This window comes from Oncorhynchus tshawytscha, linkage group LG20 (genome assembly GCF_018296145.1).
Source record: "Oncorhynchus tshawytscha isolate Ot180627B linkage group LG20, Otsh_v2.0, whole genome shotgun sequence".
NCBI lineage: Eukaryota > Metazoa > Chordata > Actinopteri > Salmoniformes > Salmonidae > Oncorhynchus > Oncorhynchus tshawytscha.
This window is the reverse complement of record NC_056448.1, coordinates 23334541-23351517: the sequence shown is the minus strand read 5'-3', so window position 1 is coordinate 23351517 and position 16977 is coordinate 23334541. Positions and strand designations below refer to the sequence as shown.

At 43.4% G+C, this 16977-nt stretch overlaps 1 protein-coding gene across 1 annotated transcript; it reads right to left on the bottom strand.

Annotated features, from left to right (window-relative positions):
- Positions 1-8929: 8929 nt before the first annotated feature.
- On the bottom strand, positions 8930-14017 carry LOC121838748 (neurofilament medium polypeptide-like). The gene is made up of 3 exons (XM_042302382.1): positions 12857-14017; positions 11757-11881; positions 8930-11593 (listed from the first exon to the last, which is right to left on the bottom strand). The coding sequence occupies exons 1-3, from the start codon at positions 13898-13900 to the stop codon at positions 9805-9807; spliced, it is 2958 nt and encodes a 985-aa protein (XP_042158316.1). The 5' UTR covers positions 13901-14017; the 3' UTR covers positions 8930-9804.
- Between the last annotated feature and the right edge of the window lie 2960 nt (positions 14018-16977).

Sequence of the window (16977 nt, the reverse complement as noted above, 5' to 3'; positions counted from 1 at the left end):
AATTCAACCAGCCAATATGGAGCAGTTCAATGACCCATGTTAATTATTATTTCCCCTATTATTAGTTAGCAAAAACGGTTATACCAGAAATGATCAATTTACCGATGTAATTTAGAGCGATAGCAATATCGTCACCATGGACAGCACCAGTCCGCCAGACTCCAATATCAGCGCCATGGACAGCGACTTAATGCAGCAAAACACCATTACCGTCCTTTTCAAGTGTTTGAAAAGTGTTGAAAATGTTTCTCTCAAATTGAACAGAATGATTGATCATTAAATGAATTGAATTAATAATGTATATTTGCCTATGAACATGTGCAAAGCGAACCAATTTCCTACATTGATGTTTTGCTTGTGCTAAGTCTTCAATAATAGGTGATTGATTACTTCTTGACAGGAAACCTCCCAAAATCAAAGGGATTTCCATCAGTGACCTACTGATGACGTATAAAGTGAGACTACCATGAGGGGGCTGGTTCAATCCATATGATGCATTTATGTGACCACTTGCTACTTTCAGGAAGTGTTGAAGCATGAATCATAGTTGTAGTTATTGACAGCTATTGGTATAGATTACAGTTATGATCAGCCTGTGCTTATATGCAAGTAATTTACCCCATTCAATAGTATATATCACCTTCATAATGCAAATCACAATATGTTATGGACAAACTTGCCCTTTTATTTTGAGCCATTTCAAACCAAAGCATTTCTGTAGTAATGAATAGGCATCCAAACTGCAACATAGTTTTTTTCTGTAATTACATTCCTCAGAATGACTTTGTAACTCTATCGTCCAACTCTAACAATGATGGGAAACACGTTGATTAATAAGGTTTCACAAACAGATACAGAATACAATGCATAAGTTACAGTCTTTGGGTTGCAGAGGAGAGCACATGGGATAGAGAGGCTGCTATCTCCTCCCTGCATTGAGATGTTTTCTCTAAGGAGTGAAGCTGCAGTGTTGGTTGACAGATCTGATTGGCTGCAGTCTGTTGTCAGTCTTATTGATTCCCATTCAGTCCTGCTCTACCCATTTCAGAGGTAACTAAGGTCATTGCAAACCCTGCAACTGATGCAGATAATGCAACAAAATGGCTGCCTCTGGTTTTGGCCAATTGACTGCCTTTAATGACAATATTTCATGCTATGAAAACCAGAGATTAAAAATTCAAAAGGCACTTGCACATCTGAGCTATCTTTGTTGCAGGCATATGGTAAGAATTGAATAACATGAGAAAAAGAAGAAACCCGCACACTGCTCTTGCTAGTATCACTTAATAAAGAGCAGTGTGCGGGTTTATTCTTTTTTCTCATCCTATGAAAACCAGCAAAACTATTTTTGACAAACGGCAAGGCTATTTTTGCCTCCCAGAACATTATTACCCACAATAAGATTTAAATTGTTTGTCAGGATTGATTCAGATTCTCCAGTCGCCTTTAAAAACCCTTGTTTATACCACAGTTAAGAGGGAAGAATAAATGATTCCCATCTCTGAGATTTATTTGGCATTTGTCACTTATCACCCATCTGTATTCTGTTATCTCACTCATTGTTTTTCCCTCGCAACAGTTAGCTCTGTGGAGTGAGCCCTAACGTGTTTGAGAGCTCAGACAATTTTAGATTGTGTTTGTCCCAGAGAGAGAGAGAGCGAGAGGGAGAGAGAAAGTGAGGGAGAGATAGTTACCATGCCCCACTACATATGATTCTCTCATCCTAACTGAATGTGTGTGAATGTGTGTTGTTGTGGCTGAGTTAACTTGAGCGATGTTTTCGACCCTATACTCACTTTCTCCTGGCTGATCCTTGTGACCTAGAGCTAGACACCTGGCCTTTGTTGCCTCTTTCTCTCTCTGCTCTCCTGCTGGCCTCAGCCTTTAAAACATGTACATCACCACCAGTGGCGATTTTAGCATGTAAATCTTGGTGGGGTAAAACACAACACTAAACAATACATTAATTGCACTATAATGGTGACAAACGGTGCCCACAAACTGTTAGGGCCTATGTTACGTTCCCCAGATTATGTGTTGTAGTTTGTGTATTTGCATGTGTTTATTTCAGGAAATGGCTTCCTGAAATCCCTCAAGCAGCTGATTGGTCGACTCCAGGGCTAATTGGAGAGCTGACCCCGCCCCCTCGTCAAGACACAGCTGTCTCCAATTCCCCATTCCTTCAGAAGCTATATAAAAGCCAGTGTTCTGTTCAGGAGATCTTTTTCTTTTTGTAGAGGATTTTGCTGGAGGTAGATTTGTTAGAGATTTGTTAGAGACTTGTTAGAGACTTGTTAGAGACTTGTTAGAGACTTGTTAGAGACTTGTTAGAGACTTGTTAGAGACTTGTTAGAGACTTGTTAGAGACTTGTTAGAGACTTGTTAGAGATCTTTTTGGAGGTAGAGATTTTGCTGGAGGTAGGGATTGCTGAGATTGATTGTGATAGAGGTTGATTTTGCTGGAAAGTGGTATGTTCTGTGAGTTTGTTGCTCAGATAGAGCTTATTTGACATCCTTTTGTTTCTTAGTTTGTTTGAAATTGTTTAATATTCTGTTTCATTTGTTCCCAGGGGGAAAGGGGAAGGCACCTAGGGAGTGTTTAGGCAAGAGGCCCGCGGGCATACATATACCCGTAGCATAATCGCTGTCTAGGCACACTAGGTAAGACCTGGGCGGACCACCACTTGTATTTTGGTTAGGGCACCAGGTGGTGCTAAATTAGGTAAGTAGTGGGTAGGCAGGTAAGATAGGAGAGGGGGGGGGCTTTGAGATTTACTTTCTTTGCTTTGGTTCCGTCCAGCCCCTTTTCCCCATATTACCGTGTAAAGGAATAAAGTCCTTGTAAACGGTACCACATTCTGCCTGTTGTCATTCTTACTTGCACCTACAGTCCATACCTTTTTCGCTTCACGGAGAGTTTAGTTGTAGCAGGGTGTTGCGTTCCCTCTTCATAGAGGCGTGCGTAACACCTATATAAAGCTGTCCCAACAGCAGAGTCCCAACAGCAGTCCCAACATCTTAACACTACTAGACCTGGTTATCAACGGAGCCTTGTCTGGCAGTGAAACAGTTCATTCAGCCTCATTTACTGCTTAAAAAAACATAGTTGATATGGCTGACTTGCTTAAACAAATATGGTTTCTAATGACAATTTAGATGTATGAACTATGGCATAAGGGGACGACAAGCAGATCCGTAATTTCGATTAAGACATGAGAGAGCAAGGACGGACGTTGTCGATATAACTATTTGTTTCGCACTTTGAAATGTACAGCTTACAGTGTTCTCCCTGTACACCAAGTCAGAACAATAGGCTAAATAAAGGGGCCATATAAGCAGACAATGAAAGCTCTTACAATATTCAATGATTACATTTCTCTAAAACAGGTTATAGGCTACATGTGCACCACCAAGTCAGATCAGTAGGCGAAATTAAGAGGGGGAAATAGACCAAATTATTAGGGTGAGGCACGTTGGCTACTAACAGCTTACTACACAACATACACTTAGTATTACTTTCTTCGCTATAGTATACATATCTTCCTGGCATATTAATCCAAATCAAATCAAATCAAATGTATTTATATAGGCCTTCGTACATCAGCTGATATCTCAAAGTGCTGTACAGAAACCCAGCCTAAAACCCCAAACAGCAAGCAATGCAGGTGTAGAAGCACGGTGGCTAGGAAAAACTCCCTAGAAAGGCCAAAGCCTGGTTCCTCTCTAGGTTTCTTCCTAGGTTATGTGGGGTGGCCTGTCCTCTTCTGGTTGTGGCGGGTGGAGATTATAACAGAACATGGCCAAGATGTTCAAATGTTCATAAATGACCAGCATGGTCCAATAATAAGGCAGAACAGTTGAAACTGGAGCAGCAGCACGGCCAGGTGGACTGGGGACAGCAAGGAGTCATCATGTCAGGTAGTCCTGAGGCATGGTCCTAGGGCTCAGGTCCTCCGAGAGAGAGAAAGAAAGAGAATTAGAGAGAGCACACTTAAATTCACACAGGACACCGAAGAGGACAGGAGAAGTACTCCAGATATAACAAACTGACCCTAGCCCCCCGACACATAAACTACTGCAGCATAAAAACTGGAGGCTGACACAGGAGGGGTCAGGAGACACTGTGGCCCCATCTGAGGACACATCATTTATGCAGCAACATACAAGACATTTTTGGACTCGCCTTGTTGTGCTGTGATCACTTGAACAGGAAGGTGGCACTACGGTCCTTCGTGGGCAAATTTTGTTATCAAAGTCTGGCATTCTCTGGATTTATGGTGCTTTCAAGACAACTGGGAACTCAGAAAAACAAGGTTGAATCATGATCTTCAGGTCTTAGCTCTAGAAAGACGCCCGAGTTCCGGATTTACAATTCCGAGCTGGATGACCGTTCAAAACATATTTTCACAGTCAGAGCTCATGTCTCATTGACAGCATGACAATGCCGAATGTTTATCATTTTAAACTTGGAAAAGAGACCCTTAATCCCAGATTTGGGACCACACAGCCACTCCACTGAATAGCAGTTAGCCACTGATTCCTTCCAAACTGTAACGTCTGCATCCAACTCATACTTCTAAACACTTAGATCCCGGAACGCAGCCCACTTTCCTGCTCACTCTCCAGATCCCAATCACCGGAATTCTAATCACCTGTTCACACACCTGCATGTCATCATCCCACACTATTTAGTTCAGTTCCTTGCACCCCATCACTGTGATGTATTGTTTGTTTTGAGACACACTTCTTTTGGAGCTCTGTTTTTTCTTGTCCTTCATGCCTCCCGTGTATTATAGTTTTTGCCTGCCTCACTCACGACACCTTTTCCCTATTCCCTGCCTATACTGTTGCCATTTTGGACCTACCGTGTATGACCTTCTGCCTGCCCCTGGACCCTGCTACCTGCCTCCTCCTATGGTCCCTTCCAATAAACACCTGCTGCGCTCTGCACTTGAAACCAGCTCTCTGTCTCATATCGTGTTCATTACAAAATACCTCACCAAACACGACAGAATGATTCAGCAGAGCTGCAGCTACGTCTAGCCTGACAGGAGGAATGGCTCGACGAACTCTGCAACCTCCTTCACCAGTCCATTCCTGCTTCATCCATATCAGGTGCCACAGCCTCCTCTCGTTCATCCTCCCCTATATCTATGCCTAATAAATATGACGGCTCCCCAGGGAAATGTCAAGGATTTCTCGTGCATTGTAACCTGTACATAGACCATCACCTCACTGACTTCACCTCTGACAAAGACAGGGTGGACTTCGTCATCTCCCTACTCACAGGCAAAGCTCTGGATTGGGTCACAGCCCTGTGGGCCTCTCAAAGATCTGATCTGTCCTCTGAGTCACGTTTCCATGCCGTCTTCAAGGAGGTGTTCGACCATTCAGTTTCAGGTCGTCACACCGGGGACCTGTTATGTCAGCTGCGACAGGGCCATCGCTCCACCACAGAGTATGCTCTTGAGTTCAGCACCATGGCTGCCAGCAGTGGATGGAGTGAACCAGCGCTCCTTACAGTCTACAGGAGGGGTCTTAATCGAGAGTTACAGACCAAACTGGCCTGCAGAGGAGATTTAACAGACGTAAACCAATACATCCAGATGTTCATATCCATTGGCAACCTACTGGTGGACCGCAGACCTATAGAGTCGCCCATGGCCTGCAAGTCTTCCACGCCCTTCTCTCGTCCACCACTGTCCAATAGCCCCCAACCCACGCAAGATTCCCACAGAGTCCATCATTGTAGCTCGTCTGGAGGTTAGTTAACACGGTGTCCAAAGAAGGGCCAGAGGTATACAGAATAGTGTCGTCTGCGTAGAGGTGGACGAACAGCAAGAGCGACATCATTGCTGTATACAGAGAAGAGAGTCGGCCCGAGAATTGAACCGTGTGGCACCCCCATAGAGACTGCCAGAGGTCCGGACAACAGGCCCTCCGATATGACACACTGAGCTCTACCAGAGAAGTAGTTGGTGAACCAGGTGAGGCAATCACTTGAGAAACCAAGGCTGTTGAGTCTGCCAATAAGAATGTGGTGATTGACAGAGTCGAAAGCCTTGGCCAGGTTGATGAATACGGCTGCACTGTAATGTCTCTTATCGATGGCGGTTATGATATCATTTAGGACCTTGAGTGTGGCTGAGGTGCACCCATGACTAGCTCTGAAACCAGATTGCATAGCGGAGAAGGTACGGTGGGATTCGAAATGGTCGGAAATCCGTTTGTTAACTTGGCATTCGAAGATCTTAGAAAGGCAGGGTAGGATAGATATAGTTCTGCGGCAGTTTGGGTCTAGAGTGTCTCCCCTTTTGAAGAGGAGGATGACCGCTGCAGCTTTCCAATCTTTGGGTTTCTCAGACGATACAAAAGAGAGGTTGAACAGGCTAGTAATAGAGGTTGCAACAAATTCGGCAGAGATTGATTCACGGTGATTCAGACTGCTAGCAGGCCGGGATGGAGGAAAGACTGATTTAGCCTCCGCGTGCGGTGACGTTGATAGACCATTCGTGATGGATTAGTAGGGTTCTGAGTAGCAGAGGGGTCCAAGTCCAATAGGCAAAATAGGTATAGTGACCGAAGAAATTGGCCGATGGATCTATTCAGCTAACAGTCCAAAAGGCTCTAGACAGCTAGCAGGCCGTGGCTAGCAGGCTAGCAGATGGGCATTCAGTTGACGGGGCACCTAGGGGCCAAGTTGAGTACCCCCTCAAGCAGATTACATCGGTAGTCCAGTCGTCAAGGATCGGCGAGGTTCAGTGCCCCGTACCGGCAGTAGAAGGGGTCCGGGTATTGTAGCCCAGGAGTGGCTGATGGGCCTCTTCAGCTAGCCAGGAGAATAGGCCTAGCATGGGCTAGCTCCAGGCTAATTGGTGCTTGCTTTGGGACAGACGTTAGCCAGGAGTAGTCACTCGGATTGCAGCTAGCTAGCTGCGATGATCCATGTGAAAGGATCAGAGCTTGCGGTAGGAATCCGGAGATATGGAGAGAAAATAGGTACGGTTTGAGTCGCGTTGTACAAAGTGGTGAGAGCTTTCCGAGCTAAAGGTTAGCTGATGACCACTAGCAGTGGTTAGCTGACTACTAGCTAGTAGCTAGTGAGCTGGCTAGCTTCTGTTGGGGGATTCAGGTTCCGGAGGTAAATAAATATACTTTAGAAAAAACAGATCCACACCATGTTGGGTGAGGTCGGTTGCAGGAGACTATTATGAAGTTGAGGTTTAGAGAAATATAAAAAAGATATTTGAAGAAAAAAATATAAAGGATATATACATGGGACACGGACAAGATGAAGGACAAAGACGTCTGACCACCCCCCTCTGACCAAGACCATTCTCCACCGATTGCTCAGTTTGGCCGGGCGGCCAGCTCTTGTTGGTTCCAAACTTCTTCCATTTAAGAATGATGGTGGCCGCTGTGTTCTTGGGGACCTTCAATGCTGCAAAAACGTTTTGGTACCCTTCCCCAGATCTGTGCCTCGACACAATCCTGGCTTGGAGCTCTACGGACCTTATATAGACAGTTGTGTGCCTTTCCACATCATGTCCAATCAATTGAATTTACAACAGTGGGACTCCAAGTTGTAGGAACATCTCAATGATGATCAATGGAAACAGGATGCACCTGAGCTCAATTTTGAGTCTCATATCAAAGGGTCTGAATACCTAAGTAAATAATGTTTTCTGTTTTTTATTTGTAATAAATTTGCAAACATTTCTAAAAACATGTTTTCGCTTTGTCATTATGGGGTATTTTGTGTAGATTGCTAAGGATTTTATTATTTAATACATTTTTGAATGAGTGTGTAATGTAATAAAATGTGAAAAACGTAATGGGGTCTGAATCTTTTCCGAAGGCACTGTATGTCATCCTGTTTTTTTTCAATGTTAGATAGAATATTTTGTTCTGAAAGTTTTATATTATAATAAGGATTCATTCAATGTGAGTGAGTGATAGGCTACATTTCAAAGAAACCTCTTCATGGATTCTGCCTGAGATAGTCGCTGTCCATTTTCCGGTGGTGCTGAATTTCAAATTATGATCGGGTTGCTGTCTGCTTTAATGTTGCTAAATCTCCGAAGAACCTATCACTCAATTGTTTAACTTGTCATGTAAAATACTTTGAATTAAATATGTATAGTTTAAAATCATGTTTAACAATGTAGGTAATGTTGTTCTCAAATAATGTAGCTATTTGCTGAAACTGCAGAAACATCTCTCAATATTAATACAGAATCTCATATTACTGTCTCATATTCACTGTTGTTTTAAAATGGTTTTACTATCCTAATTTATTTAATATTGTTTTACTATGCTAATTTATTTAATATTGAATTACTATCCACATTTTTTTCATATTGTTTTACTATCCTAATTTATTTAATATTGATTAACTATCCTAATTTATCTATCTTAATTTCATATTTATCTATCTTAATTTGATATTTATATATCTTCATTTTATATTTGTTTATCTTCATTTTATATTTGTCCAGAAATGTTTTGTTTTTATCTTTCTCACTGTTTTATTATTTTATTTATGTAAGTGAAGTACATTGAATTGCATTGTTTATGGTAAGAAATGTGCTATGTAAATAAAGTTTGATTTGATAAATCAAGTGCTATAATAAAATGCTATTTGCATGAACATGCCATGGGGTGCATCATTTATATTATGGTTTGTGGATCATTCTTTGATGGTATGCACATATTACAGTTTAGCTTTAAAAATCTGTAGAGGACAGCCTCTGGATGGTGATATGGTTTTGTATAATTTCTAGGCTACAAAAGATCATGAAGCATGCAATCCCACCCCTATGAAAGCAGATGAAGAAATAGAATAGTGTGCATGTTGGTGAGACAGCTACTGTAAATGAACATTTAAAGGACATGACAGGACAATTGCATAAAGGAACAAGAGACCATATTTGTATTTCAGTATGACATTTATTGAGCAAATGCTGCTGGGAAATAGTTAATGATGAGTAAAGACATGGGATTGCAAACTGTAGCACCTCATTTAAGTTCGCTATTTAAATTCAAGTCCATCCTATGCATACAAGAATGTATGTGTGCGCATTTACATATTTATTTTCAATGGCACTCATTAGGTAAACACAATAGATACTGATAAAAAGCATGTTTAAGGCTCAGAGTTTCTTCAAGGTTATTAATGCTTTAGTTGCTTCGGGTACTGTATGTTTATGATCATCAGTACAATGCACCATCGTCTTTCTCATTCTTCACTATATTGTGTTGTAGACGATTGTATTTTTGGCTCAGTTGGTATCTTCACATAAAAAGGCTATTCCTTTTGAACATGTGTCTCTAAAGTGGACCCTCCAACCCAGGCACCCCTTTTTGAATTAACATTTGAATGAACATACATTTCTATCACTCTCCCACCCACATACAGTATGCATCTAAACTGTAAACCTTCCATCCATCCATACAGGTTAGAGCGGAGGGGTCTCCCTCCCTGAGCTAGCATGCAGAAGCCCCCACCCGTGAGCCCTCCCGTGAACTGCAGGGAAACATAAAGACAATTAATAATCTGTCCCACTTACACATTTTCCTGATATAATCTGCAGCAAAACCCATTTAAAGCTTTCTCTCAACATGCATTTTTTAAACGTTAGCTTTGTCACATCATATGGCTTCTCTCGTTGCTTTTCTGTATGTTTGAGAGTGGTTCTCTTTAGTACATCGCTCTAGCTCTATGATTTCTTTAGGTTAGTTCTGGGTAGATTGCTTGTTGTCGTGTCATCTTTGTTCCTCCTGAGTGGGTTGGATGGAGCGCAGTTACTCAGTTTCAGTCACCACCTTGACGGACTGGGAAGAGTGTTTCTCCATCTTCTTGCTGGAGACTGTCTTCTCCTGCATCACATCCTCAGACTCCTTCACAGTCTCGGTGACAGTGACCGATTTGGTGACATGCTTGGCCCCGTCCTCTCCAGTGGTGATGGTCTCCACCGTTTTGGTGATAACCACCTTCTGGTCCTTTGGATCATCTTTCTGGTCCGGGTCATCTTTAGTGGGGCTCACGTCCACTCCATTTGAGATAACATCCTTCTCCTCTGCCTCTTTCCCACCCTCATCCTTCTTGTCCTTGTCCTCTGGGGTAATCTTGTCCACATTTCCGTTCATGGCTGCGTCTTTCTTTTCTACCTTCATCTCTTCCTCTGAATCACTATTTTTGTCTACTTTCTCTTCTGCAGCCTTGGGGGCCTCGGATGTTGGAGCTTCTGGTTTGGGGAACTCACCCTTAGGGGACTCTGCCTCGGGGGATCCTAATTTGGGGGATTCAGATTTGGGGGATCCTGTAGTTTTTGGGGATTCCGATTTGGGGGATCCTGTAAGTTTTGGGGATTCCGATTTGGGGGAGCCAGCAGGTTTTGGGGATTCAGATTTGGGGGATCCAGCAGATTTAGGGGATCCAGCAGGTTTTGGGCATTCAGAAGCGGGGGATCCAGCAGGCTTTGGGGATTCAGATTTAGGGGATCCAGCAAGTTTTGGGGATTCAGATTTAGGGGATCCAGCAGGTTTCGGGGATTCAGATTTGGGGGATCCAGAAGGTTTTGGGGATTCAGATTTGAGGGAACCAGCAGGTTTTGGGGATTCCGATTTGGGGGATCCAGAAGGTTTTGGGGATTCAGATTTGGGGGTTACAGCTTTAGGAGATTCATGTTTGGGGGATCCAGCTTTTGGTGACTCAGACTTGGGGGACCCAGCCTTTGGGGATTCAGCTTTTAGGGAGTCTGGCTTGGAGGGCTTTGGGGCCTCAGATTTCTGGACCTCAACTTTTGGGGCCTCACTCTTGGGGGCTTCTGTTTTGGGAGCCTCTGTCTTGGCTACAGCTGCCTTCTCATCTATTTTGTCTTCTTTCTCATCCTTTCCTTTCTTCTCATCTTCCTCATCCTTATCATCTCCATCTTTGCATCCTTTGTCACTACCTGCATCTTCATCTTGATCATCACCCTCCTCTTCTCCCTCTCCCTCTCCTGTCTCCTCTTCTCCTCCGCTTCCCTCCTTCTCTCCAGCCTTCTCTTTGTCAGGAGAGGCCTTTGATTCTGGGGCTTTAGAGCACAGAACTGTCTCCTCTAATTCCCCCTCTCCTTCTCCTTCATCACCACCTTCTGTATCATCTCCCTTCTCACCCTCACCCTCTTCTCCTTTCTCACCCTCTTCTTCTTTTTCTCCCTCTTCCTCTTCATCATCACCTTCTTTGTCCTCCTCTTCCTCCTCAGCAGGTGTGCTCGAGCTAACTTCGGCTTCAGTGGAGGCTACAACCTCTTCTGATTCACCCTCTCCCCCTTCTCCCTCTGCTTCTTCTCCTCCCTCTTCTCCCTCATCCTCTCCTTCATCTGTTGCCTCTGCCTCCAGAGTGGCAGAAAACTCCTGGGCCACCTCAGCCAGGGCCTGGTCCATCTCATCCTTCTCATCCTCTACCCTGGTCTCCTCGATGATCTCCTCTACAAACTTATGCTGGACTTTCAGTTTGGGAGGCTCATACTTGGACTTCTTAGAGGAGGTGATGGTGTGGTGGTAGGGGAAAGTGCTAAAGTGGGTCTCTTCACCTTCTAGGAGTTTCCTGCAAGAACAGTAGAACATGAGATATAGTTTAGTGTAGGCCTAATATAAAAATGTAGTTTATATATATAAATTCGATCTTTATGTTTTTATTACACATGATATATTTAAAAAAAAGTTTTTTCAATGTTAGTCCTAATTAGCGCTCTGTTGTCGCACTGTACCTGTATGCAGCAATCTCAATGTCGAGGGCCATCTTCACATTGAGCAGGTCCTGGTACTCACGCAGATGACGCGCCATCTCCCACTTCGTGCCCTTGAGCTCATTATCCAGCTGGTGGATGGTCTCCTGCAGAGAACAAGACCGAGAGACACAAGCTGGTTAAGAGCTATTATTTCTTATGCCCATATGGAACCCTGAAATGATACTTGGTTATTTATTTCTGGTGTAGGGAAGACACACTTCTCCATAAGGACACTGCTTTCTAAACATCATAAGAAAACGATCAAAAATACAATGTCCTATTTGGTGATCCTGGTAATTACTTCACAAGCACATTTAAACTTGTATAGGACTACATTTGAAACAGCACTTTGAGATTCCAATAAAATATCATTGCAATATCAATTGAAACTGTGAAGTCCTCCTTTCTCATTTATGAAAGGTGAAAGTGCAAATAATTGGATAGATTGGACTGTTGTTGTGTTAAATAATGTATTCTGACGCAGTGAACAGCACTGTGTTTCAAGGGCCCCGAGTCTCTGGCTCAGCAACGAAAAAATAACAAAAAAACAGTCTGCTGCATTATGTCTTCCCAACCCTATAACGTGCACCAAGTGTCGCTGCTTATGCGTAGCCTAATGCTCCAACATTTGGAGATGTTAAATCTGTGTCCATAAGATGTCAGCATTGTGCCATTTAGGCTATCTAAAGCAAAAGCGCAGACACTATTGGGCAGAGTTTATAGCCTAGTTAAAATACATGCATTTAGGGCCCACATCATAAAACTATTTAGTTCGTTCAAAATCAAACTAATACAATATGTGGGGACACAATGCAAGTGTGTGTCTTTCTCTCTTTCAAAGTAGGAGACTCTCCTTATAAGTAGACCTACATTTAAAATAAGAATAAAAACCTCAAAGGTGTCGTGATAATAATCTCAATTTGATATCAACGAAAAACACATCTTGTTATATAATTTATTCTCTCCACTACATTGCTTCTCTTTACACAAAGAATACAACTTTATAGAATACTTCACCATTAAGCCTGTGGCTGGGGGTTTCTGTATGAAAATAATGCCTACAGCGGGTCTCATCATACCTGCAGGCTGGACAGGTCGTTGTTGTGTCGGTCCTCGATGTCATTCAACTGCCTCTCCAGTGACTCCCTGGTTCCACGGACGGATTCTAACTCCACGGTCTTGGACTGAAGCTGGCGACGGTAGGCTGCTATCTCATCACGGGCGGACTTGATTGCATCTTTGTTTTGTGCCGCAGCATCAGTGAGCTTGGAGTAGCGGCACGTGAACCAATCCTCCACCTGCTGCAGGTTCTGGTTGGAGTGGCCCTCGAGCTGGGTGCGGATCTCCCGGAGCGCCTCGGTGATGTCCGTCTTCTGGATGTCTTTCCTCTCCATGGTCACCTGCGACGCCTGCACCTGGGCGAACAGGTCGCTCACCTCTTCTTCGTGGTTGTTGCGGATAAAGGCAATCTCGTCATGCAGTGACTGAACTTTCTTCTCAAACTCTGACTTCACCAAATCAGAGTCGGTCATATCTTTTTTCAACGCCCGGATGATGCCTTCCGTCTCATCCCTGATGCGGGCTTCCTCATCGAAGCGGTCCCTAATTCTCTGGATGTCATCCTCGACGTGGTCCGTGTCGAGCTGGATCTGCGCTTTATCGTGGTGAATCTGCTCCAGCATGGAGCGCAGCTCCTGGAGTTCCTGGTCGTATAAATCGCCTAGCTGGGATTGCGACACCTGCTTCTGCCGCAGCGTCTGGATCTCCTCTTCAATCTGGCTGTTCTGCTGCTCCAGGTAGTGCACCTTGTCGATGTAACCGGAGAAGCGGTCGTTGAGCCCCTGGAGCTGCTCTTTCTCGTTGGAGCGCCTGTAGTCTCCGTTCGTTTGATTGAAATCAACGCTGTCGGCGGAGCTGAGGAGTGTGGAGCTGTACGCTCTGGCTACCGGCATATTGACGCTCCTCTTGTAGGAGGAGGTCATCGTGGAGCCTGGGCTTGCCCTGGACCAGGACTGAGAACGGAACCCGCTTGAGGGGGTGCCAGTGGAGCGGCCGTAGGTGGTCCTACTATCCATACTTCTCCTGAATGGACTCCCTATCGTGTCCACCGGGTGGTAACTCATCCGGCCAGACCAGGGGTTGCGTGTGCAGATGGAATGGAAGGTGTCCGAGGTGGAGGAGTGGGGTGAGTATGTGTTTGCAGGTGCGGGGTGGATGGCGCTCACAGCATTCTTAGTCTCACCGGCTGTCCTTTATACAGGAGAAGCTTATCGCTAACAAGGCAGAGACTGTTTTTACTGGCCCATTGATCGAACGGAGGGGGAGGGCCATGTCTCAACCCTTCATACTCTATATAAATGAAACACTACTTGAGTGTGTGAGGGTTCGTGGGTGGCCGTTTCAAAGCAGAGAAATGATCACACATAGGGAGAAAAAAGGAAATGGGGTGATTATCATTAGGATGTTTGGGATAGCCTATGTGTCCTTGACGTTGATGTGTTTATCATTTGTCTCTTGTCATACAGTTTCCTCCAAATTTTGAACATTCGAATAAGAGAGAAAATTATACTTGCATCTCTGCATTTGCTAATTCAACCAGCCAATATGGAGCAGTTCAATGACCCATGTTAATTATTATTTCCCTATTATTAGTTAGCAAAAACGGTTATACCAGAAATGATCAATTTACCGATGTAATTTAGAGCGATAGCAATATCGTCACCATGGACAGCACCAGTCCGCCAGACTCCAATATCAGCGCCATGGACAGCGACTTAATGCAGCAAAACACCATTACCGTCCTTTTCAAGTGTTTGAAAAGTGTTGAAAATGTTTCTCTCAAATTGAACAGAATGATTGATCATTAAATGAATTGAATTAATAATGTATATTTGCCTATGAACATGTGCAAAGCGAACCAATTTCCTACATTGATGTTTTGCTTGTGCTAAGTCTTCAATAATAGGTGATTGATTACTTCTTGACAGGAAACCTCCCAAAATCAAAGGGATTTCCATCAGTGACCTACTGATGACGTATAAAGTGAGACTACCATGAGGGGGCTGGTTCAATCCATATGATGCATTTATGTGACCACTTGCTACTTTCAGGAAGTGTTGAAGCATGAATCATAGTTGTAGTTATTGACAGCTATTGGTATAGATTACAGTTATGATCAGCCTGTGCTTATATGCAAGTAATTTACCCCATTCAATAGTATATATCACCTTCATAATGCAAATCACAATATGTTATGGACAAACTTGCCCTTTTATTTTGAGCCATTTCAAACCAAAGCATTTCTGTAGTAATGAATAGGCATCCAAACTGCAACATAGTTTTTTTCTGTAATTACATTCCTCAGAATGACTTTGTAACTCTATCGTCCAACTCTAACAATGATGGGAAACACGTTGATTAATAAGGTTTCACAAACAGATACAGAATACAATGCATAAGTTACAGTCTTTGGGTTGCAGAGGAGAGCACATGGGATAGAGAGGCTGCTATCTCCTCCCTGCATTGAGATGTTTTCTCTAAGGAGTGAAGCTGCAGTGTTGGTTGACAGATCTGATTGGCTGCAGTCTGTTGTCAGTCTTATTGATTCCCATTCAGTCCTGCTCTACCCATTTCAGAGGTAACTAAGGTCATTGCAAACCCTGCAACTGATGCAGATAATGCAACAAAATGGCTGCCTCTGGTTTTGGCCAATTGACTGCCTTTAATGACAATATTTCATGCTATGAAAACCAGAGATTAAAAATTCAAAAGGCACTTGCACATCTGAGCTATCTTTGTTGCAGGCATATGGTAAGAATTGAATAACATGAGAAAAAGAAGAAACCTGCACACTGCTCTTGCTAGTATCACTTAATAAAGAGCAGTGTGCGGGTTTATTCTTTTTTCTCATCCTATGAAAACCAGCAAAACTATTTTTGACAAACGGCAAGGCTATTTTTGCCTCCCAGAACATTATTACCCACAATAAGATTTAAATTGTTTGTCAGGATTGATTCAGATTCTCCAGTCGCCTTTAAAAACCCTTGTTTATACCACAGTTAAGAGGGAAGAATAAATGATTCCCATCTCTGAGATTTATTTGGCATTTGTCACTTATCACCCATCTGTATTCTGTTATCTCACTCATTGTTTTTCCCTCGCAACAGTTAGCTCTGTGGAGTGAGCCCTAACGTGTTTGAGAGCTCAGACAATTTTAGATTGTGTTTGTCCCAGAGAGAGAGAGAGCGAGAGGGAGAGAGAAAGTGAGGGAGAGATAGTTACCATGCCCCACTACATATGATTCTCTCATCCTAACTGAATGTGTGTGAATGTGTGTTGTTGTGGCTGAGTTAACTTGAGCGATGTTTTCGACCCTATACTCACTTTCTCCTGGCTGATCCTTGTGACCTAGAGCTAGACACCTGGCCTTTGTTGCCTCTTTCTCTCTCTGCTCTCCTGCTGGCCTCAGCCTTTTAAACATGTACATCACCACCAGTGGCGATTTTAGCATGTAAATCTTGGTGGGGTAAAACACAACACTAATGGTGACAAACGGTGCCCACAAACTGTTAGGGCCTATATAAAGCTGTCCCAACAGCAGAGTCCCAACAGCAGTCCCAACATCTTACCACTACTAGACCTGGTTATCAACGGAGCCTTGTCTGGCAGTGAAACAGTTCATTCAGCCTCATTTACTGCTTAAAAAACATAGTTGATATGGCTGACTTGCTTAAACAAATATGGTTTCAAATGACAATTTAGATGTATGAACTATGGCATAAGGGGACGACAAGCAGATCCGTAATTTCGATTAAGACATGAGAGAGCAAGGACGGACGTTGTCGATATAACTATTTGTTTCGCACTTTGAAATGTACAGCTTACAGTGTTCTCCCTGTACACCAAGTCAGAATAATAGGCTAAATAAAGGGGCCATATAAGCAGACAATGAAAGCTCTTACAATATTCAATGATTACATTTCTCTAAAACAGGTTATAGGCTACATGTGCACCACCAAGTCAGATCAGTAGGCGAAATTAAGAGGGGAAAATAGACCAAATTATTAGGGTGAGGCACGTTGGCTACTAACAGCTTACTACACAACATACACTTAGTATTACACTTAGTATTATTATTGTCCTTCATGCCTCCCGTGTATTGTAGTTTTTGCCTGCCTCACTCACGACACCTTTTGCCTAT